General features: G+C 39.1%; 1 protein-coding gene across 1 annotated transcript in view; it reads left to right on the forward strand.

Annotated features, from left to right (window-relative positions):
* MED27 (mediator complex subunit 27) overlaps positions 1-27,285 on the forward strand; it is a 93,543-nt gene that overhangs the window by 56,835 nt on the left and 9,423 nt on the right. The window contains exons 4-6 of the mRNA XM_082775647.1: positions 7,081-7,174; positions 17,878-17,985; positions 24,972-25,013. Of these exons, the coding sequence (XP_082631773.1) occupies positions 7,081-7,174; positions 17,878-17,985; positions 24,972-25,013 (244 nt within the window). The remainder of the gene's footprint in view (positions 1-7,080; positions 7,175-17,877; positions 17,986-24,971; positions 25,014-27,285) is intronic.

Consider the following 27,285-nt stretch of genomic DNA (forward strand, 5'->3'; position numbering starts at 1 on the left):
TGCTCCTTCCAATCCGCACATTCTGGCTTGCTTCTTCCCACACCCGTGGAGTCACACTACCAAGACGTTCCGGTGCCAGAACTCCCTCGTGCTTGCTGTATGTTGTAGCCCCCAGCCTGAGGAGCTGTATGCAACTTGAGTTCCAAGTTTGCCTCTTCTGCCCTCAGTCTACCTCGTGGTACTTCGAAGTTTGTTAGTTGAATAAGGTAATATTTTTGCTTTACGGCGTATCATGAATAAAGATTTCACAGCAGGAACGGAGGCATTAAAGGAGAAGCGGAAGAATGAGTTAGTGCGCAGATGACAAAGGAACAGAAGGAAGCACCATGAGCTGTTGTGAGGAGCCTGGCTGAAGTCTTCCACCAACAGAAACTTTGAATTTGGATGAGAGAAGAAAGAGGAAACCACTGCAGCAGTTTGTTCAGAAAGGTCAGGAGGGCAGTGGTACGGCTGTAAGACAAGACAGCCTGGCAAGGAAGTTTATAGCTGGGGGAGAAGTTGGTCAAAACAGGCAAATGACTTTAGTACTGAGGTCAGGAAACACGAGCATTTTTAAAGAGGTTCTATACAGAAGAGCAATGGCCCGAAATAACAACAAATCGACAAAACTGTGGAATTTGGGGAAAGAAGCAGAGACTTCCAAGTTTGATGTACAGATATTACAGCTTGTGACAGCTGTCTAATCTAATGTCTTGAGACTTGAAGGTGCTTTCTCAGCGTGAGAGTTGTTGAATTTCTTTTCATGCTCTTCATTGCCTATCCAAGCAGGAAGTGTCATTTCACAAAAGCTGGCAGAGGTCACTGTTTTAATAACTATTGTTAATTGATGCTGCTCAAAAGCCTTCCATCAACTTGAATTTGCTACCTGCAGAGATTGGCTCAGCAGGTAGCTGAATCAAATTAAAACTTTAATTCTGTGGTTAATAAATCACGCTAGAACTGTGACAGTATGTTTTAAAATATAATATTTCTCTAATCAGATTTTCTGAAAGCTATTTATTCTCTCTATAAAACCTCGGATATTTAAAATCCTGCCACTGTTAAAAGCTTTCAGTTGATTATTCAGCCTAGTTCTGAAAAAAATAGTTGTGCCATTGGTCGTAGCGGAGTGGAAGCAGGCTCTTTGCACCAAAGTCTTTATTAGTGAACACTACATACACTAGCAAAAGCTTGCAGCACCAGCCCATATTTCTGAAAAATCAGTTATATAAAAAGAAGCTATTAGCTGTGATGAAAATAGTAACTAAAAGCCCTCCCCAGAATCTGGGAGCAAGTAAATACTGTGCTAGTAAGAGAGAGAATGTGTGGAGAGTTTCCCCTTTTGCTGTCCAGAATACCATGAATCACAGATTCAACAGAATTGGAGCATCTCTTCATTTCATGTGTGGGTTTTCACTGACTGTATAAGGAAAGATTAAGCTCCAAAGTATTACAAACATCTGTCTGTTTCTATCTCTATCTAAAATAATTTAACAAAATTTTCTTTTTTCTGGAAGACCTCCTCCAAAAATTATTAATACCTATATTTCTAATTTTTTAACTGTACTGTTGAGTGGAAAAAAAAATGAACAGCATGCAAGTGAAACACTGTGTGGGATAAATGCTATTTAAATCTTGCCGAAGCTGCTAAACGTCACGCTAACGTTGGATCACTGGATCTAATCCAGTAAAAATGAAAATAAAGAAAAAAATAAAAAGAAGAGAGAAGGAGGTCACATTAGAGAACTAAGCCATCTGTCCAGTATAGAACTGAAAGGTATTTATAATGAATTAGTTTTTCGTATTATTGTCTTACGGAAGTTCTAGGAGGGAATCAAAGAGTGTTTATCTACAAAGATGGTTCCTGAATTATTTCTGTGTTGTCAGCCTGATGTTTCTGTATGAAACATCTTGCTTAGCGTTTTGCATAACTAATTACTCCATTTTAGTCGGTATTTTATAGCTGGCTTCCAAAGTTTCTTCCAGTTTTTCCAGGCATTATTCTTGTAATATGGACTAAAGGGTTCATATGCGTCCTTATTGGCAAAACTGCTGAGAAATTTTCAGAGTATCTCTGTTGCTTTATGATAGTGTTGTTTGTCTGCATGTTCGTAACAAAAACAAATGCATTTGGAGTACAGCATTTTGAATTAATTCTAGTCTTTCTGGTGTTTGTGAAGTAGATTGTTAGATTTGACTTTTGCAGTGTTACCGTAGCACGTTTGTACCAAACAGTATCCTACTACATGAAAATGAAAATAACGATTTGTAGCTTTGACAGCCTTAGAGAGCATCTGATGTTATGTCTGATCTTACTGGACAGGTTCTGTTGCACATTCGGATGCATACCCCCGAGTGTTACTATTTATCATTTTTAAAATAAAGATTTTCTGTCAAAAATATAATTTTGAAACCTCTTTAAAAGTCATGAATCTGTGGCATGAGGGAGAGAAGGATGAAAAAATGGGAGAGGGAAGTTGTTACAAGGCAGCTATTAAAGCTTCTTTAAAAATCCTCCCTCTGACTTGTAAAATTACATTAACAAAATTGGTTTAGTATTTGATACGATTTAATGATCGGAAGTCTCATTGGTCTTGTCTGCTGTTCCTTACGGACTGGGCTGTGTCGCCATCTGGATTAGGGCTCAGTTACTGCTCAAGTTGCTTGAAGCTCTTTTGAATAGAATGGGACTAACCGAGGGTCTTAAAGTTAGGTTTTTTGAGGCCTCAAGGAATAAGCAAGATGAAATTGGGTCTATAAAGAATTAAAATACTATGCTGTAATTGAATGCATGAACTCCTGCACATGGTCTTTTGCAGTCTGTCTTCAGACCTGTTGGAGCATCCTTTGCATGACAGAGAAGCTGTGGGAAGGGGTTTGTCTCTCCATTGTCTCTCCAGACTCTCTTTTCAATCCTTTGTAGGTGGAACAATGCTTGTTTGAGGGCAGAAGAGGAAATTATTGCCTTATAATTTCAGTTCATTTTTAATTCTAAGAGTTCCGCGTGTTTTTTTTTTTCTTCAGATGCATATATGCCTAATATTACAGCAAATTTATTTCCATTGGCTTTCCCCTGCTTTGTGTTACTATTTCTGTGTCTTGAAATGCTCATTCCAACCAGCATCTATTGAAGCAGGAGAAAAATGAGACACGGTAAATACATTAAAAGTTAAAGGTGCTTACTGCAGAAGTAAAACGACACTTTTCTCCATCCTTAAGTGGTATGCTTCCTGATACTATATAAGAAATCCTATAACATAAATAGGAGCCATTGTATTTTTGAGCTGTAACATACTGGATTGAGATGTGTAAATTGCGACTTGCTTATTTTGGCACGAAATTAATGTATTTCAGCTCTGCAAAATAAGTTCCAGACAGCAGCTTTTTCTCTGACCCTTTTTCCAGACAGCCTCAGGAGTGCTCTTTATCTTGTCTTTGTCATATGTTCTTCAGTTTTCCCTAAGATCGTCACCAGCTATGCTGCTATGTTGCTGTGCTGCATCTGACTTATCATACCCATCCTTTCACAAGATGTTTTACCAGATGTCCTCTCTGAAGGGCATCTCTCTAGAAGAATTTTGCTTTAGATTAGGTTGTTTGTCATTTTATATTTGAGGCCGTCATGTAGTCAGGCTAATTTAGTAATTTTATGTGAACCTCTGAAGAATCCTTCTGTTCTGATGAGTCCTCAGGAAGCCCTGATGTCTTTTTTTTTTTTTGGTTGTTTGCTTGTGGTTTTTTTTTTTTTTTTGGAGGGTTGGGGTTTAGGGGAGGGTGTCAACTGACCTATGAAGAGTATTACAAAATTAACAGGCTTCTAAATGCAAAGTATGTTACTAACCAGCTTTTGGAAAACCTTAACATGGAATTAACACAAACAGCAGTCTTCAGAAGATTTCTAGATCTTCTAGGTTTTCCACAAGTGGTTAGCTTTATGCCTGATTTTAGTTAGGACTTTTCACAAGCATGGAATTAATTCCCTGTTCTGCCTTACACCACTCATTTCTGAAAGAAAAATGATGGCTTTTTCTTCTGCTGCTCAGGTAGCACAAGATGATTGTTGAGTTTGAGTCAAGTTTTAATGCACGCAGTCAAGAGAAGTTTTACATTTAAAAATAATCAGGTCTAAGAGTTGAAGAATTGCTTACCTCCAACCAGCCTGGATCACATTTTCAAAGGATAAATGTGCATGTCCACTGTTTGTTTTTTTTTCAAAAAGACGCAAGCAGATTAAATGCCCAAATCCAACTGTTTATACAATTTAAAATTACTTGAATTTTTCTTCCTTAATGTGTATCGTCTTTGTCAGCGTGCAAAGAGCCCTTGTTTTATGATGTACAACTTTTTGTATTTTCTTTGTGTTTAACTTATTATCACCCTAACCTCAGAAAATTAGAAAATGTAAATTATGCAGTAATTTGAGTTAGACTGTCCCAGGCTATGAGGCACATTTCTAACCATATACTAATTAAGAAATGCAGTATTTCTTTTTGCCTGCTTCTCAGTCACTCATCTCTATTCACACACAAGTGCTAGCTTAATTTATTTGCTAAGCCTGCAGTAATTGCATTTACAAAGTAGCATAAACTCTCATAGTGCATTAAAAAAAAAAAAAGTATGGGATTCAGTAATGTTTAAAAATAGGTGTGTGCTGATGATGTGTAGATTATTCATTCTGAAGCATTTACATGCCTCCTCTTTCACCATGCTATGGCAGTTCTTGGCTTATGGATATTTTGAAGGCTTACTAGCAAGCAAGCTGTTAATGAGTCATTCAAATGAACAGGGAAACTTTTTTCTGCACAACTGGAAAGGCGGATTAAGGTTTTTATGCAAAATTGGCGTAACTAATTCCACTCTTTTGTTATATTTTAAAAATGGACTGATTTTACCAGCTGTGTATGTATGACTTTCTTGACTGATACATTATACATGTGTGTATGTATATTTATATATATACATATATGTATTTTCTTGGTGGTGATTTTTAATCCCTTGCAAAATAACAAACAGATAAACAGATGGTAGCACCTGACTGAGGGGCTTGGGGGGACAGGGGACTTTTTTTTTTCCCCAGGAACTAACATCAGACCTGAGTAACTTTGAAGAGCAACAATTCAAGATTTTTTGCCTTCATCTAAGCAGGTTAAAGGGAAATAATTAGATTTTTCAGTTTTATTGTGGATTTAACTAGGGCAACTAATTTTCCAAAGTCTTTTATCAGAACACATATGTGAGCTAGCATGAAAGTAGTTTGTAAATAAATGCATTCACTGTTCTGTGATCAAGCGGCAGAGTTGGTAAATACACAAGATGTTAGTGTCAGTAGTGCCCCTCCTGACCGATCTCTTACAGAGCTGGGAAGTGTGGCATCTCCCTGTTTTGAAAAGGTGTAAGAACTTTTCAGGTTTCAGAATGGCAGTTTCTTGTTGGGTTTTATCCTTCAGTGACTCCTGTGAGTAAGCTCATCTACAAACCCTTGATCTTGGTGTCCTGTAACTTTGATGGGGAAAAAATCCCATAGGGAGTTTCCCTGACAAATACTGCCAGGTGTTCTGTTCCAAACATTTGCAGACTCACCTGTTGCATAGTAAAGGATATTTGGCTCAGTTTAAGAATGTTTTGCAGAAATACTTTTCTTTTAAACAAAAACACATATTTAAATATCCAGACTCACGCTGTTTAAAATGCTGTGTATTTTTGTTTGAATATGTATGTGCAGCATCCACCTATGCTCGTAGTTCATCTGTATCTAAGGTCAGGCAAGATACCTTGTTTTTTCCTCATACAGTATTTCATTTTGTATGTATTTTGCCATCTTCCCTTCTCCCATGTACTGACAGAGCCCCGCTCCAGCTCTTCCCATGTCACATTACAGCTGCTTTACAGTGGAGCTGTCAGGGCCGTTTCCCTTCTCTGTAGAGGTGTTTTTGTCTGGTCTGTGGTGGGCAGCTCTCATGGTCAGTACTGGATCGAGCACTGCAGGGTCTGCAGCCTCTCGGAGATCATTTTGTAAAGAGCTGACATCTCGGTAGGCCTCGTGGGTGCCTCCTCCTGTCCCTGCCGTTTGCTGCTTCACGTTTTGGTTCTCAGTTCTGACTCCCATGCTGGTTTCCAGAGGATGGCACGTTGTTCCCTCACCTGTCTGGAAATGTGGGACAGTCTCTGAAGGTGGCAGAGAGCAGCACTCAGCCCTGCACTCTTGAGTGTTTCTATTAGTGGCCAAAGAGGAAGCAGAGAAACATCCCTGATACATCATGTAGGCGATGCAAGGGCAAGGGGAACTGGAAGTGGTAAAGGAGGACAGATCAGCTTACAGCACGGTATTGACTGTGTGGTAAACTTTGCTGAGGCAGGTAGTATGCATTTCAACATGTCCAAAGGAATGGCTAAAGGACATGAGACGTGCACATGAGATGAGATGCTGTGGCCTGGGAAATGAGGAGTCTGCAAGGAAGCTTTCACCGTCAGTGGGTGTGGGGTCTGCTCGCAGCACCGGGTACCCAAGGCAGATTTGTGGGCACTAGGCCGGGCCTGCCCGAACAGAGGCAGAGGGTTTATGCCCTGCAGAAGGGATGTCATCGTGCCCCTGCATGTGGTCACCCCCAGAACGTGCCAGCCAATTTCAGTCACCAGTGCTGTATAAGTGAATTGGAAAATGAATTGTAATAATAAACTGTAATTGGAAAGATTCAGGAAACAAACCACTAAGAATAGTTAGAAGACTCAAGGAGGGGGTAAGGAGGTAATAACCTATGAATTTCTATGCTGAAAGATTAATATTGATAATGTATCCTCTGACGCCCCCCTGAAGCAAAAGTATAGGAATATGATAGCAGGAATTTAAGGCTGACAGATTTGGACAAAAATCAAGCAAACACATGTTTTTAAAGGCAGAGTAATTAATTTTCAAAACAACATCGGGCTCTGGTGTGCTTCCTTTTATCAGTAAGTCTTTTAATTGCTTTTTAAAAAAATACATATGTATCAAAGAGAAATAATTTGAAGTCCTGTGGACATTATTAAAAAGGAGTAATAATCTGTGGGTCTGTGCCCAGGAGCTTGTGCGTGTTAATTATGTTGTGTTGCTTTGTTTGGTAGATACGTCGATGATGTGATCAATCGCATTGATAGGATGTTCCCTGAAATGACTATCCAGCTATCCCGGCCAAATGGGACCTCTGCAATGCTTCTGGTAAGTTGGATCATTTAATCTCTTAAAATGGATTTCTTAAGGGATTTAATTAGTGTTTCTAAAATGCAGGTTATTAAAGATTATTTTTTTCCCAGAAAAACACTGTTCTTCATTTGTGCCAGCAGCATAAGACTTTTCTTTTCTCTTAGGCAAATAGATGACAAAAAGAATTTTGCATTTAAACATCAGATCTATTACATTTTATTGTTAAATATGATTGTAGAAATACGAACGCAAACTCAAATATGTGCTGTGTTTTTCAGCAGTCTTGACAATGACTGTCTTAATCATGATAATTAAGAAGAAAAAAAGTGGGAGGAAGAGAAAGAAAAAGGAAACCAATATGATTTAAATTTGTTCAAATTGATCTTGGTTCAGTGAATTTCTGTTTTATGATGAAGTCAAGAATTTGCCTTTGAAGTAAATGAGCAGTAAAGGCCGGATTATAGATAAACAAGTCCAATACATTCGACTTATTTCTGCCTGACCAAGCAAGATTTCATTCCAGAAGAGCCTATTGTTCACATCAATTTTCATGGGCAGCTGTTGTGCTTATAGCTAGAAAGGAGTCTTTAAAGTTCTTTACTCTAGGACATCATCACAGAAGTAGAGTCTGTTGAGGTCTTAATAGCATGGCAGTTAGAAGCTGATTCTCCTCTAGTAAGATGACAGGCAGAAGTCTCATCTTTTGCAAACTTTTAAATAAAAATAGAAAATATTCTATATCCCTGTTAAGAATTGGGACCAAATCAGTCTTTTCCATCTCAGATTTTTCATGGCACTTCCTCTTACATTTTCCTTTTTTCATCCAGGCTATTACAGAAGGCTTGGGTATAATGTGTATGTAAGTATAGTTCTTGTTTCCAATTAAATGGTAACATGAATCTAAAACTCAGATATTCTGCCAAAACGGATTTGTTGAGTCAATAGATTTTATACTATTTATAGAGTTTGTTAATTTGAATGCCCTATTATTTTTAGATGTTGCCTGTATTTTTCAAGGTTTTTGTTCACTTTTCTATAGTAAGTATAACTGTGGTTTTGTTGTTCTTATTAATCAACTCTCTAACATTCCATTATTAACTTTCTTTGAACAGCCCAAAATTTGCAAGAGATTAACTGAGTCAGAGGTTAAAACAAACAGCTGGCTTCCACTGGAATTAAAACATTTAATCTGCAATTGTTGGATTCACCAAGTGGAACAACATATTCCATAAAAGAATTGAATTCATCAGTGCAGTCTTAAGAAGCTCTAAGTCGTGGAAGCTTTTGCATTTGCTGCTAAGCTGACTTTATATTTAACTATTTCACTGTAGAAAGATGCTTGGTTTTTACTTCCTTGCTTGGAAACCATTTGCATTTTCTCAGGTTCCTCTTTGCACCTAGCGAGTGCCTTCCAATTCTGATGGCTTTTTGAGGTCAGAAAATATGTGATACTTCTCAAGATTTGGGCACGATTAGGAAATTATGTAAATCTTCTTGGATATAACTGGTTAGGAACAAGGTGTGTTGGAAGGGTGCTGTGAAAGAAGCACCATTTGCAATCAGTAATGACTTGCTGAATTCCATGTTACAGTTGGTATCTAAATCAAGGACACTATTGTTGCTACAAGACAGCAGCCCTGTGTTGAACCAGTGGCATGCATATTTTCCTTGGATCAGAGATCAGAAAGACTGTTTTTAAAGTATTTTTGCATGTGATTGTGTGATGGGTTTATCGTTTTTTCTTTTAGGCAGGTTTTCCCTCTCTCCCATCTGTCTCAGTTGATGCTGCCAATATGGCTCTTTCCATCTGGCCCTGACTGCTACAAAAGCTTTTGCTGTTTTCAGCCACAAATCATTCAGCGAAAGGTGCTGCAGGATGGGCAGTGTGAAGAGTACCTCCCCCAGAAGAAGGGAGGTTTCTTCAGTACTTGTGATTTCTCACTCTGAACTCATCCCAAGTTAGATTTGGAGTTACTCCCTTACAGCAGAGCGGTTTACCACAACACCAAAGGATTCAGATAATGCTTGTTTTGTTGAAGAGTATTTCACAACCGTAGTGTTTGCTCAGAGTTAATTAAGTAACTCTGTGATCTCAACCAGTTTCATTCTTGGACTGTTCATATCATACCTGCCATTGCTTGTAAAGATCTTGGATGTAGAGGTTATCTATTTGTTATGCCAAGATGTCTTTAAATGCAGTCATTCAGTTTATGAGAAACACATGTAGTCATTGTCAAAGGCGTGGTAAACAGCGTGCATATTTTAAGAATGTGCAAATTATTGGAAGGAGGTGGGGAGGAAGAACGGTGTGCTTTTGAGATTCTTTGCAACTTAAGAATAACTGGAGGCATTGCCAAACAAATTATCTTTAGGAAAAAAAGATCTAATAAGGAAAGTTTCAGCCCCAAACTGATTGAGGTACAACTTTATGTACACATGGAAATCAATTTATGTCCTTATCTGTAGAGCTGTGACTTTAAGAGTCTTCGATTCATCCAGTGTTTCAAGAGGAATAATTATCAGTGGTGTGAGCTGCTGGTCTAAGTCTTATGGCTAGTAACCTTTGTATTAAGCTGGGCTCTCCCTAGACAGGGTGCAGCTTCACATTAGCTGAGAACTTTAAGCAAAGAAAAAAGAAAAAAAAAAAAAAAAGAAAAAACTATTCCCAGCAGCGCAAATGCTGTGCCTTGAAAGGTTGCTGCCTCCTAGTCCTTTGAGATTACTGTTTTCTCCAGACAATAAGGAGTTTTTTATGTTTTAGATTTATACACAGCAATTGTACCTCATTAGTCTGGATTTATGCTACACAGACCAAACACATAAATAATTGAAATCTTTCAGAGCTGTGTGAAATCCTCAACTGATTTTAAAAGCAGTTTATCATTTCAAGGTGCTGTTTAATCCCAATCTTCACTAGTGATTTTTCAATTTATCTTTTAATCACACTATGCATAAAAAAGACTAAACATGGAATTATATCAGCTTTAATAAGTGTTATGCAAAATTAATTTCCAGCAGCAGCAGAGGGAACTGAGGACTCCTTAAGGTTTTTGTGAGATTTTGTTGGTCAAATGCCAGGATCTATATAAGTAGATGAACCTCATTTCATATGTTAAGTAAACATAAATCGATTTTAATTAATGAAAAATACCTAAAAATACCTTGATTTTTGCTTGTATTAAATGGTTAGTTGTATAGGTGTATTCTTAGATAATACCTTATTTTTTCTAGTAAGATAATGTATGATTGTTTCACATACCTTGTTTCTGCTACCGAATTTTAGAATACTTTTTCAGTGTGAAGCTACCAATTTCTGAATACAATTCATTTGTTTGACATATTTTACATATTTTACAGAACAGCAAATATTAGCCCTATTTTTTCAATGACAGATATGACTTCTTTAGGGTCACGTAGCTAGCAAGTCGGACACAGAAACTTATTCTCTTGTCTTGGTCTTTAAGTATCCTCTGTCTCCCCAGTGTTTGTAAAGCTATATGAAAGCAGTGCTGTACAAGTTAGGAACATTGGGTAAATATTTTTACAAATAATGAATAGTTTTCTATATTTTAAGCTGTTTCTAAAGCATAATGATATGTGTAACTAACTCAACTTGAAAAACTGTTTCTGCCAAACCAAAGCTCATTTCAGAAATCACGAGTTCTTGTTTTCATGTTATCTTGAAAACTTTCCGATGATAAATTCTATTCATACAATTGTACAGATGCCTAGATTTTTAGATCTTTCCTATAAAAATATGAAACGTTCTTCTACAAATTTTATTAATTCTTGGTAAAACCAGACACATTTGCATTTCAACTTTCAAGCCTTGTTGCAAGCATTTTAAACAGTCTGATTGTATGGAAGTGGGCTGTATTAATTGCAAATAGGCTTGACATCTGTTCGCTAAATCTGAATAATTTCTTCTGTCTGAAATTTGTTTATGAGTGTTTTACATAAAGTCAGGATGATTTTCTCTGGGAAAATGGATTCTGAAACTTACTATTTGCCCAATAAAAAGGGCCACCAAGCTGATTCTTGGTCAAGAAGCTGAAAAACCAGGGGGAAGAAGAATGCTAATTGATATGAAATTAGTATTAATGTCATACTCGACTAGGAACAATTAACGCTGTTCCTAAGACACACACTCGCTCTTTTCACCAAACTGCTCAGCAGTGTAAGCGTTTCCCTTTATCGTTGCGGTGGTTCATTAGGAAGCTAGTATTGCCTTAGGACTTGCAGAGCTCCTCCGTTTCTTTCTTGGAGGCAGCATTCGGATGCATGTGGAGCATCTGCTCCTAGTGGGCTGGTGCCTGTGCATCCCTCTGGTGACCTGAAGTTACAAGTTGTAAGATGACTGTGGTTAGTATCGTTTTCTAATTAAACTGACCTTTGTGACATCTGCATTCCAATTAGTGATGACAGCAAACTTCTCACGTGTTAGTGGTTAAATCTCCAGGGGTTTCCAGTAGAGTGTTACTTCTGGAAGTCAGATGTCTCGTCCCTGCAGGGCACCAGAGGCTGTTGGCACTGGGGAATTGGTAACTCCAGAAATCATGGATATCCTGCATGCTTAATGCTAGCGGGGATGAAAGGTAGGCAGGTTTATGATGGGAATGTAGCCACTTCTGCTGGATTAGGCACCTCATTTCAGGCACATGTGGTGAGTCTTCATTTAGGGATTTACTCTCTTGGAGACGCTAGCTAGGTTTTAACAAAGCTGCTGGGATGTTCAAGGATGCTTTATGTAACTGGGTCTTGAGGAATCTCTTCTGAACCGGTAGGGAGACTGTTGGGACTGCTGTAGCTCCACAGTTTGTTTCTTTAAGATTGAGGACCAGCATTTAGCAAGCATTTTAAAACAGCATTTGAGGTCATGTATGTGGAGGAAGAAAGTCTTCAATGTGAGCAGGGGGTGGGAATCAAGCTATAAATAGTTTTCCACTTGTCCAGTGCAAGAACCAGGAAAATGGGGAATGGTTTTTTTTGGATGGGAAAGTGAACAAAAGTAGGAAAAAGTAGAGAAAGACCAGACAGCAATGTCCTCAGCTTTGCTCTCTCCCACAGGTTTAATGCACACCAGGGTTGCCGACCAGCCCCAACAATTCGTGGGTCTGTGTTGGTGTTCTTACAGTTTTATATTCTGTAAAATCCCTGTAAAATTCCTGCTGTGCTGTCACACAGAGCACAAGAAGAGGCAGAATCCGTTTTGCCATCCATAGCGGTGCTGGATTAGTGTGACTGATCCATAAGCGTGGCTGGCCATTGGCAAAATCCAGCATTTAACCTTTGAACAATGCAGTTTGTTCGCTTTATCAGCAGAATGTGCCATGGTACTGAGGGAGAGGATCACCAGCTCATCCTTGGTATGCCAAAATCATTTCAAGTCCTTCATTTATGCTGACGTTTTATCGTGCACTCTTGCAATTAGGTTAGATTAATGAAAGGTAAATTCCAGCCCTAACATAAAAAATAAAAAATAATTTAAAAAATCCTTGTAAAGAACCTAATTAGTATGTTTGTTTATTTAGACTCTAATGGCTTAATTGCATCTTATCTTGCTATTTACAAATAGGCATCATTAAAGAATAATGAGCATGTGAGGGAAGGCGCAGCATTCACACCAGCAGCAGATGAGACACGGGGAAAAAACCAACAAACTAGTTGAAGACCCGGATGGTGGATTTTAATTATTTTTTTCTTTTAATACAAAACCTTATTTTTCAGTCTATATAAATAGGATCTCCAACCATTCTAGTGATTAGTAAGATAAATGTAGAAGTGGGAGGAAAAGCTTATGGCTGACGGTATCACAAGGAGCAGGTGTCTGGCCTTCTGCTAGTAACATGTACAGCTTGGTTATATCCCTGGTTCGATGTTGCCTTGTTTGCTAAGGTGAAAAAAAAAAAAAAAAAAAAAGCTACGTACAAAGTCATCCTCCTTTTCCTACTAGCAGGGAGGTACCCATGTTAACTGAAAATCATGTTTTCTTTTTTAGCTCTGCAATGCAGAGCATCTGCAGCTCAGATCAGCAGCAAATTCCCTGGGATGCCGAGAGGAAATCTGGAGCTGTGGGAACCTTTTGCCACAAGTGTTGGAGCTCGGTGGTGTTAGCACGCTTTCTCCTAATAGCAAACTTAAATAAATCGGAAGGAAGAATGTTAATGCATTTTTAAAATCGGTTATAAAAGCGCTTTTCATTTGCTATCAGTTTCAATGAGAGGGCAAAATTAAGGGGGGGCTGTTTCAAGCTATTTCCTCCAGGCAGAATTCTGGCAGGGTAAATAAATTCTGATGCTTTTCATTTTGTAAATTAATTTTGGCCCCGGTACTGACTTATTTGGAAAGGTGCTCGCTGCTTTTCCAGTCAGTAAGTGATGTTAACTGGGAACTTTTTTAGCAGTCTTACCAGAAATTATCTAAAGCATTTTCCCTGATGATTCTGGTTCCCTCCCCCATCCTTGGCATGCACTGCCTGTCATATGCTCTTTGAGAGTTATCTTGGTGATAGACAAAATATTTTTAAAACTGGGATATTTCAGGATTTTTATTTTATATATTTTTGTCAGAAAAGCTGCATAATATTGCAGATTTCAATCAGATGCCTGTCCTACCTTCTTCTGGAGCCTGCTGTTTTAGGAAGCAGGGGCATTATGAATAACTTAACTGTCTGAATTTAGTACACTTGAGTTAAAAGCAAGTCAGATGTGCATTGTTATTACGCAGACCAAAACAGAAGCTACAGAGGTATTTAACTTGCAACTGTTCCGTTTTCAGCTCACAGAACTGTGGGGCATATTTTTTCATTCATATTAATTGAATTTTAAAGTGACCTTGTACACGTATTGATTTGAATTAAAATTTTCTACATCAAGGACATGTTGGCATATATCCTACAGGCGAAATATTAAAAAGCCAAGTGCTGTCTTAACAGGGTATCGACAGGAGAAGTTGAAATTTAATGGGGAAAAGTTGGCTTAGAAAGGAAATTGTTGCCTTTTTGTCACAATTGAAAGGTATCTTTTCTGTATAATGAAAGAAGCTCCTTGCAGTTGGTATCTGTGGAAGTGCAGGGGCATTTTAGTGCCCATTAAGAAGGGATCAGTCGGGTGAGCCTTGACCCCCAGAAGCAGAGACCTGCGCTACGGGAGCTCAGAGTCAAACTATCCGATTACTTTTTTATCAGAGCCATTAGTTTTTTATTGCCTTCTTTCAGGTGATCCATAGGGACACAGTTGTATGACTGAAGGTGTAAATTATATTCCATACGTAGATCTCTTTGGAACACAGACTGTGGTTAGCCGTGTTCAGCAGGCACTGAAAGAAAATTGTTTGCTGGAAAACGTGATGTGTAAAAGATGGTTCGAGATGAACAAAAGTGTTGAGTCCTCAAAACAGTTATGAGCCTCGATTATCAGAGGAAAAGACAAAAGGTACCTCGTTTACTGTAGGCACAGAACGTGCTTTACCCAGAGGAAAGCTGTGGAGCATCCTTTTGGCTTCAATGTCTGACTGCATCCTCCAGGCCAGTGCCAGTGTTCGTTCTCTGTACTACTTGCCTCGTTCTTTCAGTGCTGTTAAATTGATGAACTCTAATTTCTCTGAGTGATGCTTGCTTTTTCAAAATTGCTTTTTCTGGCAGACTTAACTCACGTACTAATACTCCTTTTGATACAGTCCTGCAACGTTTGTCTGAAAGTCTTCATCTCCCAGCCACTATAAAATCTGTACAACCCCCATGCCGACATGGCAGCAACGTAAAACAGAGAGGTTTTTTATTTCAATACCAGACTGCTAATTCAATGCTAATTAGGTCTGCTAATACCAGAGCTCATTCACACAGCCTGGTGCTGACCTGGTTGAAGTTGCAAAGTATTCTGTTGTTTGTATTACCACGATGTCTGGGTGCCCCTACTCCCAGCGCAGGACCCCGTAGCACAAACCATTGTGTAAGTAGTGATTCCAATCCGGTGCCTTCCTCAGGGAGCCCACATCTTAAGTGGACATCGAAGAATGGTTTCACACTGCTCCTTCCAGATGTGAGGGACAGGGGAAGGCAATGTAACCCTGCTTATTTGCCATTCAAACAAGTTGGGGGATCCCCAGTTGTCGCAGACCATTTGCAGAATTGGACCTCTCATTGCTGTGTGATGGCTGGGAGCTGGGAGCTGGGTACCTGTGACACTTCCCAAAAGGGAATCACAGGAAGATGTGGAAACAGATGACATGTAAAAAGGCAATGAGCTAATACAGGAGCATTTGGAAAGGATTTGTGCAGGTAAGTCTTGTTGGGGAGGTTTGAGGCCAGCAGTAAGTATATTCAAGCAAGCTGGAGTGCCAAGCATGGGACTCTTCGGTTTGTTACGTGTGACTACTAATGCTGAGGATTTTCAGGAACATCCCACACAGGCTTCAGAGCAACTTCATCCAATATTTTTTTTTCCCTGCCTGGCAGCAATGTGAGATATCATAAATGCAAAACGTAAGGGAAGAGGAAAAAAATGAGCATCCACTGAAGTGTGTGAAGGCAATGAAAATAGAAAATATTACATATAAAGCTGGGTCTGGATTTTTTAGGACTGCCTTTTTGCTCCTCATTAAGAAAATTCCTTTTTTTGTTTAAAATGTCTTTTTTTTTTTTTTCTCCTTTTAATTTTACTGTGTATGATTGCCCAGAGTCAGTTCTCTCAGTAGGGATATATCCTAGAGAGCTGCCAGGCTTACTAAGGTAGGGGAAAAAAAAAAGTTAACTCTAAATGTGCTGACAACTTTTTTTCAAAGTGTCACCATTTCCTCATCCTACACCTAATTAATCACGCCGTTATAACAAAACTGTCTTTCTGATTCCGGCAGATGATCAGCATTATAGATCAGGCACATCTGGGTCATGACTTTGTATTTTTAACTTAGTTGATGCAGTGGTAGGTGCCGAAATAACTCTGCTCCTTTCCTTGACTTGCAGGCCAGCTAGGTCTTATTGCAGAGTATCCCAGCAAGATTCTACATTTAGATCTAACTTCACAGCACTTGATAGCATGATAGGGTTTCCTGAGAACCACAGGTAGTTCCTACGTGTTCGTAAAATCCCAATCTGCAAGAAGAAAGGGATCAGAGTAAACTCTCCATGCTGTCGGCTTAGCTCAGGCCTTGGTGCCAGTTACCCTACTTCAGCCTGTAACATCTTTCTTCAAAAATTTACCAGTTCTTCTGACCTGCTTTTCTTCTTCATGTTCTTGCAAAATCATGCCTAGCAGCCTGTCTTCTTGAAGTCTGACGCTGACTTCTTTTCCCTTTCTCCTTTCCATGTCCTGTCTGTTTCTGTCAGCTCGTTTTTGCCTGTTGCTTAGTCTTCTGCCCTGGAGCTGCTTTCTCCACATCCCGTACCAAAGGGATGTCAGCTTTTCTTTTCAGGATCTGTAACCCTGTCCTGCTATATAGTTCATCAAGGTGGAAAAGCAATATTTACAGTGGCTTGGGTAGCTGTTCTGCAAAGTCCTGTGTTCTCACCCCCTTCCTAGCACCGTTTCCCCTGCCTCCGCTTGCTCCTGGGGTCTTTGTACCAAATTTCCCATCCTCTTGCTTTGGGGAAAAGCACCTCGGCACGTCAGAGCTGATTTGCTCGTTAGATGTAGTCAGCATCGGGTTGAGGTTACTCCTGTTGAAGGCAGGAGGTAGGAGTCATTAGCAGAAATTAAAAGGGAAAAACACGCGACAAATCGATAAAGATGCAGATTGAGTGATTTCTTGGGGCGTGGATTTGTCTGCTGAGGTTAGCAGGAAAAAGATGATTGTTACCTCATGTGTTAATGTAAACTGGATGAAAAAATTGAACATGGACAGTAGAAAACGGGCCAGTGCTAGATGGGAAACATTAAAATAAGCTTAAATATTTTTCTGATCTTAGTTTTGTGCTTTTGAGGGTAAGTGAAAACTCTGTAATAATGTCTGTGTAGCAAAACACAAAGACAAAATTCTTATTAGACACATCTTAACAATATTGAAGTACAGGTTCATCTTTGAATTGTAAATTGATTTTTAGATTAAAATGCCTTCATTATTGTATTTTTGTCAATACTATAATTCAGGCTTATTTCTGTTATATACTGACAGATCACATGTTTTCCATGATACTAGCTTTATTCTTTGCATTTTGCCACTTCTGCAGAAGAAAATTAAACCTTTGAAAATGTAAGATTTTTACTATTGTAGCTGCAATTGCCCCCGTCCCACTCAGTTTTCTGGGAACTAATTTTACATTTTTATCAGACCTAAAGTGTTTTACATTTAGCTAGTGGCATTCCTTTAAAAGCTAGCATTAGGAGAGTCTGATTCTTCTTTCAAACTTGTTTTTTTCTAAATGGACTTACATTGGAGAATATAAAATACATTGAAACTAATCACATTTTCTCATTGTTTTTGACAAGTTATTGAGTTGTGTTGTTAATAAAATGGAGAGAGTTTCTTGGCAGTGTCATGTCTACACAAGGGAATTCTGTGAATTCATACATTTTTGGTTGCAAATGAATGTTTGTTCTGCACTTTATCGTCTCTCTTCCTCATAATGTGCACAGTGTTTTTAGATCTTTTATTTTGTTCTGTCTATAAAATATTGAAAACCGAAATTGCATCAACTTAAGCTGTTAACTTGATGGTCTTGTGAAGTCAGACACCATTAGCTCTCCTTCAGCTTGTTTTTGTCCTTCTCTTGTTCTTGACAGGTTACCTTAGGAAAAGTGCTAAAAGTGATAGTGGTGATGCGGAGCCTCTTCATTGACCGGACAATAGTAAAAGGCTACAATGAAAACGTCTACACCGAAGATGGCAAGGTAGGTTATTGTACGTCCAGCAACGTTAAATTTTATTTTTACTTGGTATTTAAATGACAGAGAAAAGGAAACCCATCACAAGTGTGCTAGAAACATAAAACTGTCAAAAGACTTTGCGGATGTTTTGCAAAGTGCTCAGGTTTAAATTTATCATGCTCTGCTTGGATTTTTTCATACCCAAATGTCTGACTTTTTTCTAAGCTCTGATGCCCTTGCTTGAATTTCTAATATATCACCTTAGACCCCAGTTGCCTCATTAATAGTGTCTACTGAGAAAACATTTTTCCAGTGTACCAACACATCAATAGCCCAAGGTTCAGAATCCTCTTTTGAGAGCCATTGGGAAATCTTGGGCTAGCTTTATGTTCAAGTTGATAAGCTCAGCTATGAGAATCATTGGTAGGTAGTCCTCAGTTTGCTTGTCAGTAATAGCTCATCTTGAGCAGCAGCTGTTAAAAGCAAGCGTTGCCTGTTTCCACAAGTGTTTTGTTTCATGAACAATTCGCCCTGCTTGAACCCACAAATTTCTTCCGACTGCACACGCTCCATATGGCTCTCTTTAGCGCATCAGAAGATGTTAATGGGACCTGACGGCCTTCAGCTCAGTTTGTTTCTCTTTTCAGGGTGGAATAGTCTCTTACGGAGACATCCGCCAGGACGCTTCTTTGCCAGTAACAGTACTAAACGCCTCCATGTTGCACATTTTCTCTCTGGAGCTTTCTTTTCTGATTATGAAGCCTATTAAAATACAAAGTTCATTATATCAAGATGAGTACTTGGCACCCATAGGCCATGTTATAATGAGGTGAGACTTTTTTTCCTTTCAGAAGTGATAACTGTGTTTTAGCACACAGACGCACGTTATGTACTGACCCAGAGTTCAGCAGCTCTGAGTCTGAATCTCTGTTCCCCAGAAAAGGCCAGGAGCTGATCTACTGAAGAATATAGCACAGCTGTGTTTCCCAGATGAGAGATCCTCACTCGAAGGGCAGGGGATTGACCTAGGAAGTAGTAAAATAAAAATTGCCTGGTTTTGATTTGCATTATTCAAATATACAGGTTTAAATACCGTTTTGCAGCAGCAGTTGCAGCACACTCCCTGTGCATTAGCATAGAAATGCAGAGTTACAGCACCAGCCCCTCTACCCAAAGTTCTGTTCAGAAGTGAAATGATAGTCTGCCTAAAAAGCACTGACAGTGCTTGATGGATTCCCGTGTCACATTTCATTTGGATGTGCTCCTTTTCTCTGATGAATCCAGTTTCCTTCGAAGCTCTCTTGAAATATAATAATGCTATATATGCTGAAAAGCTGAGTAAAAGAGTTCCTTTGCAAAACTCAGCATCTGGCGTTAGGCTTCTGTTCAGCTCAAGGTTAACTCTCAGGAGAGCTGTACACCTTTTCTCTGCCGTCATTCGAGAGCAGTGCTCACCAAGGCTAACTTTGGGCACAGGGCACTAACCTTTGTCTGTTGTCACCGGGGAGCACTTAGCTTCTCCTGAGCATCCGTGCTAACATCTGGCTTGTTTTCTTGCTTTAAGCCAGGCTGCAGAGAGGCTGTTTTCTACCGATTCAGCTTTCAGTGTCCAACGCTAGGCTACGTGACTGCTCCCCAGAGGCTGAGTGAAGCTGTGTCTGTTCAGTGGCAGTTTGCTATTCCACTGGGCCGTCTCAAGGCTTTAGCAAACCTGAAGGTCTGCATTTTAGGTATAAATAGGAACATTTCTTCTGACTTAAGTAGATCTGGAGCTGCAGCCACTTAAATCATGAGTAAATTTGGCTTGGAAGAGTGAATAAATGCGTAGCTTGCTAGTTTTGCCAACTGGAACACATATTGACAAACAGTGGGCTCCCTTTTTTCCGCTAATTAACTACACTGGTAATTGGAGTATAAGAATAAGATTGTGCTCTTGCAATGATTCGCTTTACTTTATTGTGCCTGCTGGGAATGAGCGATTACAGTCAATTGCAAACATAGTCCATTCCAATTCCTTCTCTGTCACAACAGATGCTGCTGGGAAAGTACTCCTGTGAGGCTTCACCACACTACTCTAGCTTCTCTGTTCCCAGCCTGATGTTGGGGAGGAAGCAGTAGCATTGAGAGAGAGAGACAGAAGGATATGAAAAAGGAGATCAGCAAGTATCTGCTTTAAATAATAAAAATACAGAGAGCTGTCAGCATCACAATAGGAGAGGATTGTTTTTCCTGGGAGCAGTTATACACTAATTGCTGATTTGGGGGTTTGCTTATGTATTGCTAGGGAGCATTTAATAGTTGTAAACAGCAGAAATGAGATTAACTAGGAGGCATCATACAATATGGCAATTCTGAATCTCCAGTCTTTCCTGTAAGCCACGTTGAAGAAGGGACACTGGAGTAAGTCCTAGCATCATTGTACTTCTCTACACTCAACTTAATGATGGTCTTTTGAGTAATCCGCCTAAGTCCACAAGTCCAAAGGTCCATTAGGTAAGAAGGGTGAAATTCACTGGGAGGATTTCTCAGAGTGAAGCAGGGCTTAGGGCAGTGCTGTATATTCAGCAATATTCAACCAAAGAAGAAATGGCCATCACTGGGAGACGCAATGATCACAAACAAGAAGTGAGAAAAGCGCTGCGAAGCACAGAAGAGGCCATCTGTGTGCTTGTGAGCTAGGGAGGTCATCATTTATCTCTGAAATTACAGCCATTTTAGCTAATTTCGCTTTACTGGGAAGAGAAGGGGAAAGAGGAGTCCAAATAGCAGAGATATTGATGGCCTCTGGTGCATTAGGTAGGCAAATTGAATTAAAACGTGGGAGCTTCTGGTAGTTGGGGAACTGTTCATGGTGGCATCCTGAGGCACAGCTAGCGGCTGCGCAGGAAGCTGACGTTGCATTATCCAGGGTGCTTTAGGTTGTGCTGTACTCGTGTGTTGTGCTGTCTGTGCTGACAGGTGCTTATGTGGAGGCTTCACACGGTTTCTGCAGTACTGAAGTCTAGTTAAATTGGTTACTCTCTCTTTCAGATTTACATAATTTTTAAAACAAAGGTGAAAAAATAAAAGGCAGTGTTAAGCTTGCAACGAGTAAAACAAGATACTGTATTCTGGTATTTTATTTTCAAGCTCTGCTTATACAGACAAAGCATCAGGGTGTTTCTTAAGTGCTTCATATACTTCTCTCGTGAATTATTCACAAACCCTGCAGAATATGTCTTTGCCAGGTTGCCAGCTGCATAACTTAGACAATTTTGGTGACACTTTGCAAAAACAATAGGTGAGATCTGGCAGCCTCTGTCATGTAGTCGGCTCTGCACGCTGACTGTTCTGCAGGCTTCCTTGCTTACCCTACTAACCCGTTGCATCCACCACATACTGATGCATTTTAATTAGCCCTGTAGCTTCAGCAGTGGCACTGTGCCACCCTTAATTTCAAACTTTGACATACTCATTGTGCCATGGAATTTAACCGTGGATAGTAATTAATTACTGAAGTCCTGATTCCTGAATAAATGAAGCTATGCGGCTCACTCTTGCACAGCAGGCGGATCGTCAGCTGATCTGTTAGTATCCCTCATCTGCCAATAAAAAGAAAAATGCATTGGGATTTTTTTTGGCATGATAATTCCCTGCTTTTCTTTGGATCCCTATCCCAAGAACCACCGTGACGGGGTGTATTCGGAGTGAGTACCTAACTTCACTGTCTAGCCAAATTCCTATTTTTGCATCCGTTAGATTGAAGAAACAGAAGTGTCTCTGTTGAATTATCACGTTAAGGAACTTGGGTTATGTTAATGCTATGGCTTCATTAATTACCCCATATCAATAAGAAAAGGCAGCTTTTAGCCTCCTAGCGTAAGAGAGGAAAAGAAATAGTAGTATCAAAGGAAAGCTTCAAAGACAGCCAGAGCTGTCTCTCGGGTAATTTCTGATCCCCACATTCTTTCCACTTCAAAGCTGGATGTGTGTGTGTTTGGGTGAAGGGGGGGCTGAATCCGATTTCTCTAATAAGTGTTGGCACCGGACCTGTTTGATATTAGATGCAGGGAACATTCTGATTTGTTATCGCCTTTGAAATCGTTCAGACGACCTTCAGAAAATGGCCTCTTGTTACTTATGCTGGGGGTGGGTGGGGAGAGTGGGGCGCTGGGAAAGAAAGCCCCAGTTTAATTCACATGCAGAGGATGCCCTGAAATTGTGCTTTCAGCAGTTTTTTAGTTACAAATGTGTGTCTTGATTGAAAGTGAAAAGTTGAAGAATAATAGACCTGTAACGATGCATTCTTTAATCCGCCTCTGCCTTAATCCTCTGTTTCAGGGGAAAAGGTGGGCAGTCATTTAGGATGTCTGCATGTGGTTTGGGGAGAGGGCTTGTGGCTCTTTTTTTTCTTTCTTTAAACTTGGATAACATCATGCCTATAAGAACTATTCATTACTCATGCCTATTCATTACTTTCTCAGCTTTTCAATCTCCTTGTCAACTAATGAACATTCAGAACCTGTTGGGCTCATCTTAATGCAGCATCTGAAGTGGCCTTTTTCTTTTTTTTTCCTTTTTTTTTGGTCTTGAGTCTAACTGGAGAGGATCACACACTTGGTTTGATCACTAGAGATTAGCAAAACCATATATACATTCCAATTATAGCAACTCTGTCTGCAGTTAAAGCAAGCCTGAAATTACATGAAAACAGTTTAAAAAATATCTGCGTTATTTTTTTTTGTTTGCAAATGTAGATTTTTGTAATAGGGAAACGAGATGCTGCCTTCCCTATAGGCACAGGTGCATTACAACTGTAAATCAAGCTCGGGTCCAAGTCCTGGCTGTGGGACCCAGAGTATGAGTGGTGTTGGTATTCAGGCAGGTTCTTGAACCCACCTTAAGAGGCAGTAAATGTAAAGTAAATGCAGAGTGCTGAAGGTACATGCCTTAGGGTACTTTTGTCTTCAGCTAGCCTGGAAAAGGCATCGAGACATCAGCTGCCTTTTGTCTCACGGCAAGGTCAGTGGTACTAAGCCATGAAACATCTACACCGAAGTGATGTTTAAAGTCTTTAACATTACCTCCTGTCCAGACTGAGGTCTGGGGACTCAAGAGTCACTTCTGTACCAGTATTCAGAAGGGAGCCACGTAACACTGGTACTCTTAAAGGAGTGGGATCTTCTAGCGTTCTCAACCTTTTTAGCTGTGTGAATTAATTACTTGGGTTCACCATCCTTCTCCCTCTAGTGTATTTCACTCATTTCCTTCATTTCAGGCTCTAACCTTTGTGCCTTTTAGAAGAGTCGTAATTTCAGCTAGCACTTATGCTCACTGTCAAAAATTGGAATTAAAATAATTAGCTGCACTTTATTGTAAAGGAGATGAGTCCAACAAAGTGTCTCTTCTTTTAAATCAATTTCTTTTAAGGTGTAAACTTAGCGGAACATACCATACCCTATTTATTCTCAGAGTTTTACAGTTAGCTTGATTTCTCTTATTTATATTTAATACAAATTTAAATACAAAAATTTAAATACAGCAGATGGAAATGTAATATGTTATTCTGTCATTCCATTAATTGTAAATGCAGGTTTTACATATCTATTTAAGTGTGTTTCTCCAAGAAAGCTAGAACCACTACATGTGTGTATTTCTCAATGATTAAAGATGAATTTGCAACTGGGAACATGTCGTGTGGTCCAGAGGGGTTTTTCTGTGCTTTGGAAGTAACCCAGCAGCAACGAATGAAGCCTGTCATTTTCCATGCCTCTCTCTTAGTGGTACTGTTCTTGGACTTTATTTTTTATTTTTTAAAGATGAGTGTTCTAGATCACCACACTACAAAGATTTATTTCCCAATCATGAATGGTAAAAGAACAAATTAATTTTTGGTCAGCTTTGTCAGGTTTATGTGGTTGTACTTTTTGCACGTAATATTTGGACCTCTTGTGCATCTTCAAACAAATTTATTATTTCTGGTTTGTATTCTTCCAAGTGGCTGACCATGAGAGGGAGATACGAATGTTCCCCTTGTGGGAAAGCATGTGTCAAACAGCATAATCCAGTACTAGAGGAGCTGTACCTGCTTCATAAATGAACTCAATTTTTCTTTCATCTAGGTTAAGGTTCCTAAGGTTAATGCTGTAGCAAACACCTTTCCTGGGGGAAGTTTTGTGCACACGAAAATGTTGAGTATAGTGGAATCTGCAGACAAAAGTGATTTGCAAGTCAGGGATTGAAGGAAATTCTTGTTTCCTCCCCCTGCTTTTCTTTGACAGCGTACAAGATCCTCCACAAGGCTGGGCTAAAAGAGCACTAGCACATCAGCTGAATTTTTGTAAAGTGTGATCCCTTTGGTTGTTTAACAAGAGCAGCCTTACCTTCTGGTTTCTGGGGTCAATAACATTTATTACAATTTTGTTCTTTGAGTTCATATGCAGTTGAGCACGCATTTAAGCCATGGATGTGTGCAGTTATTTGCAGTCTTAAATCTCTGTTAGTGTGATTTTTGTCTGCAAATGTAAATGCGGTTTCCTAAGGGATGTTTTATTTAGCCCCAGTAGACCGGTGCTTTGGTTTAATGCAGCTAAATGTTCTTTGTGTCATTTGTAACTGAATCACTTATTCAGACACAAGACAAGCATCAACTTGATAAAAATGCCCTCATTTTAGAAACAAACTGAAACTGATGATTATTTGCATAGATTAGCCACGGCCCCAGACAGATGAAGATTTTGCTGTTTTTAAAGAGAGCACAGTAATTCATCAGGTCTTGTGTATATAGAGATTTTTTTTTAATGAAACTGTGGTGAACTGTGTTCATTTTTTTTGTTGCAAAACAAATGAAATCTTGTAATTATTTCTCAGATTGCAACAGGTAAAGATGATGGGTCAAACTAGTGAACCGAGAAATAAGGCTCCATAACTCTCCTTGCCCTCTCTTTGAATTTGAACAGCTACTTAAATATTTTTTCCTCAGTAATTGCATGTGGTAATATGTAACTCTTTTTCTTTTTCTCCTATTATAGCTTGACATATGGTCCAAATCCAACTATCAGGTTTTTCAGAAGGTAAGTCCCTCGTCACCTCTCTCTATATAATGCATATAGAAGGCAGGTGGAGTTTATTTTAAATATCTAGGGCCTTATGGAAAAGAATTCAGAATTTATTCCGTTGTCGTTTGTTCTATAACTCTTATCATAACTTGCAAATAAGAGACTGTAATCGGTAATCATGGAAAACGGCAAGCAGGAAACAAGGAGACCACTTCTGCTGTTGTTTCCTTTGGATTTATTTCCCATCACAATTCAGCCCGTGGCTTGGAATAGGAAGTTGGAGACTTTACTTCTGTAACTTGAAAATTTCAGGTGAATTTTTCAAGTACTCTTTTTCATTTTAAATCTTTTGTGGAGTGGGAGGATCGGGTTGTTTTGAATTTTATTTTTTTGCTTTCATTCTCTGTAGTTACCCCTCTCTCCCGGGGACTTGATTTTAATAAATTTGTAAATTCACATTCCAAAACAAGTTTGTAAATTGTTTACACTGTGCTGTTTTGGCTATTTCTCTTCTCATGATGGTTTAAGCAAAAGGAATGACTTACTTTATGGAACGGCATTCTCTTTAGTTAGGAAAGACTGAGAGTAGGAGCAATAAATATGAAACTACTAAGAAGGCAAAGATGTTTTTTGGATAGATCTGTATCTTGCTATTTTCCAGGCAGGTAGGAGAAGATTTCTCTTTGAAGGCCTCTTGTCAGAATGCTGTAAGTTCAGATTGATCCGGGGTTAAATTCCAATTTCCTTACCTTCAAGCCACAGTTCAAGGCTCCTGAGTCTCCAGTCAGCACGCTGGCTTCCTTTCATCTACTTTTGTAGTTTATGTAACAAATATGGGTCAGGGACTCTAAAGGGCATAAAAGCAGGGGTCAAAAGTATGGTATATTGACTGCATTTGTGCATCTTTCTCCCAAGACTTCAGATTCAGTCAGAAGTGAAGATGTTTGACCTATGGTATTAGCGTGCTAGAGATCAAAGGACAGCTTTTGGGGAAGGTGGTTGCTCTTCCTCTCTGCCTAGCATTAAAGCAGAATTTTGCTGTAGTTGATTCTTTACTCCAGAGATTAGTGGATTAAATATTCTTTTTTTTTTTTTTTTTTTTTCCTCAAAAATATTTTGTCAAGTAGGGTAATCCAGAGGGAAGTAAAACAGCGTAAATCTTAGTAAATTGTTTATCAGTATGCTTTTAAGTAATTTTTGCAATAGAATAAATTTAAGACTCTGTAATTAAGTGCATCATCTCAATTTCCCCATGTGTGTTTTAGGTTATAGTTTCATTTGGGTTTAAGATTGTCTTCCTGGATGTTTTAGTTTTGAATAACTTGGATTTGAGATAAGTGATAATAAATCTTGAAGGTTTTGATTGCATAACTTTGTCCATACAAAAAATAAGTGTAGAGTAAATGTACAGGTTTGCTTATGAGCCCAAGTTAAGGACTCAGGGAGCATAAGTACATAGAGTAATTTCTTCTTCGGCTTCAGGCAAGGGTCTTCAGATCAAAACTGAGAGAGGTCAATGAGAAAATGTGAAATGCTTCTGTTACTGCTGCCTGTATGGCTGCTTTTTGGATACATATGAATTTATTCTCTAGTTGTATTTAAAACACTAATTTCAATAAAATGCTTTGGATGGCAACTTAAAAATATATCAAGCGAAGATGCATTTTAATTATGGTCTGTGTACACATCTCTAAGTATATAAAATAAGTGGCTGTTCTGTTCTTAATTCTCTAAAATAAGGTGACCTGAGTACAAGTTCCTGTTTTCCAATTCTCTCTTGCTAAATAATACCAAATACATTAATATTTCCATCACCCCCCTGAAAAAAAAAAAAACAAAAGAAAAGAAACTGCAGGAGAAAAGGTTGCCTTTAACAGGTGCAGGAGCTGCCTGTGCTTTTACAGCTTGTGTTCCCGGCTCTGTCATTGTGTTACCTTGGGCAACTTCACCTCTCTTCGGATCGGATTTCTGCATCCCTTCAGTTGGGGTAATACTTGCTGACTTCACAGGAGCTAGTGCTGAATTAGTTGCACTGTGCTCTCAGATCCTCGCATGAAAAATGGGATAAAAATGCAAGGTGATGGTACTTTCTAATCAATAGATTCGGCACTATTGAGCTGATAGTTAAATAAGTTAAAGCTAGGGCTGAAGACAAGTTTTCAAACAGAAAACGCCGTGGTCCAGCATAGTAAGTTCCTCTCTGTGGTGTTGGGTTTCGTTTGATTTTCTCTTTATCCTCTGAAGCGGCACTTGTGTCCATTTATACAGCCCTGGAGTAGCAGTTTAG

This window comes from Aythya marila, assembly GCF_965140915.1.
Source record: "Aythya marila genome assembly, chromosome: 19".
Lineage (NCBI taxonomy): Eukaryota > Metazoa > Chordata > Aves > Anseriformes > Anatidae > Aythya > Aythya marila.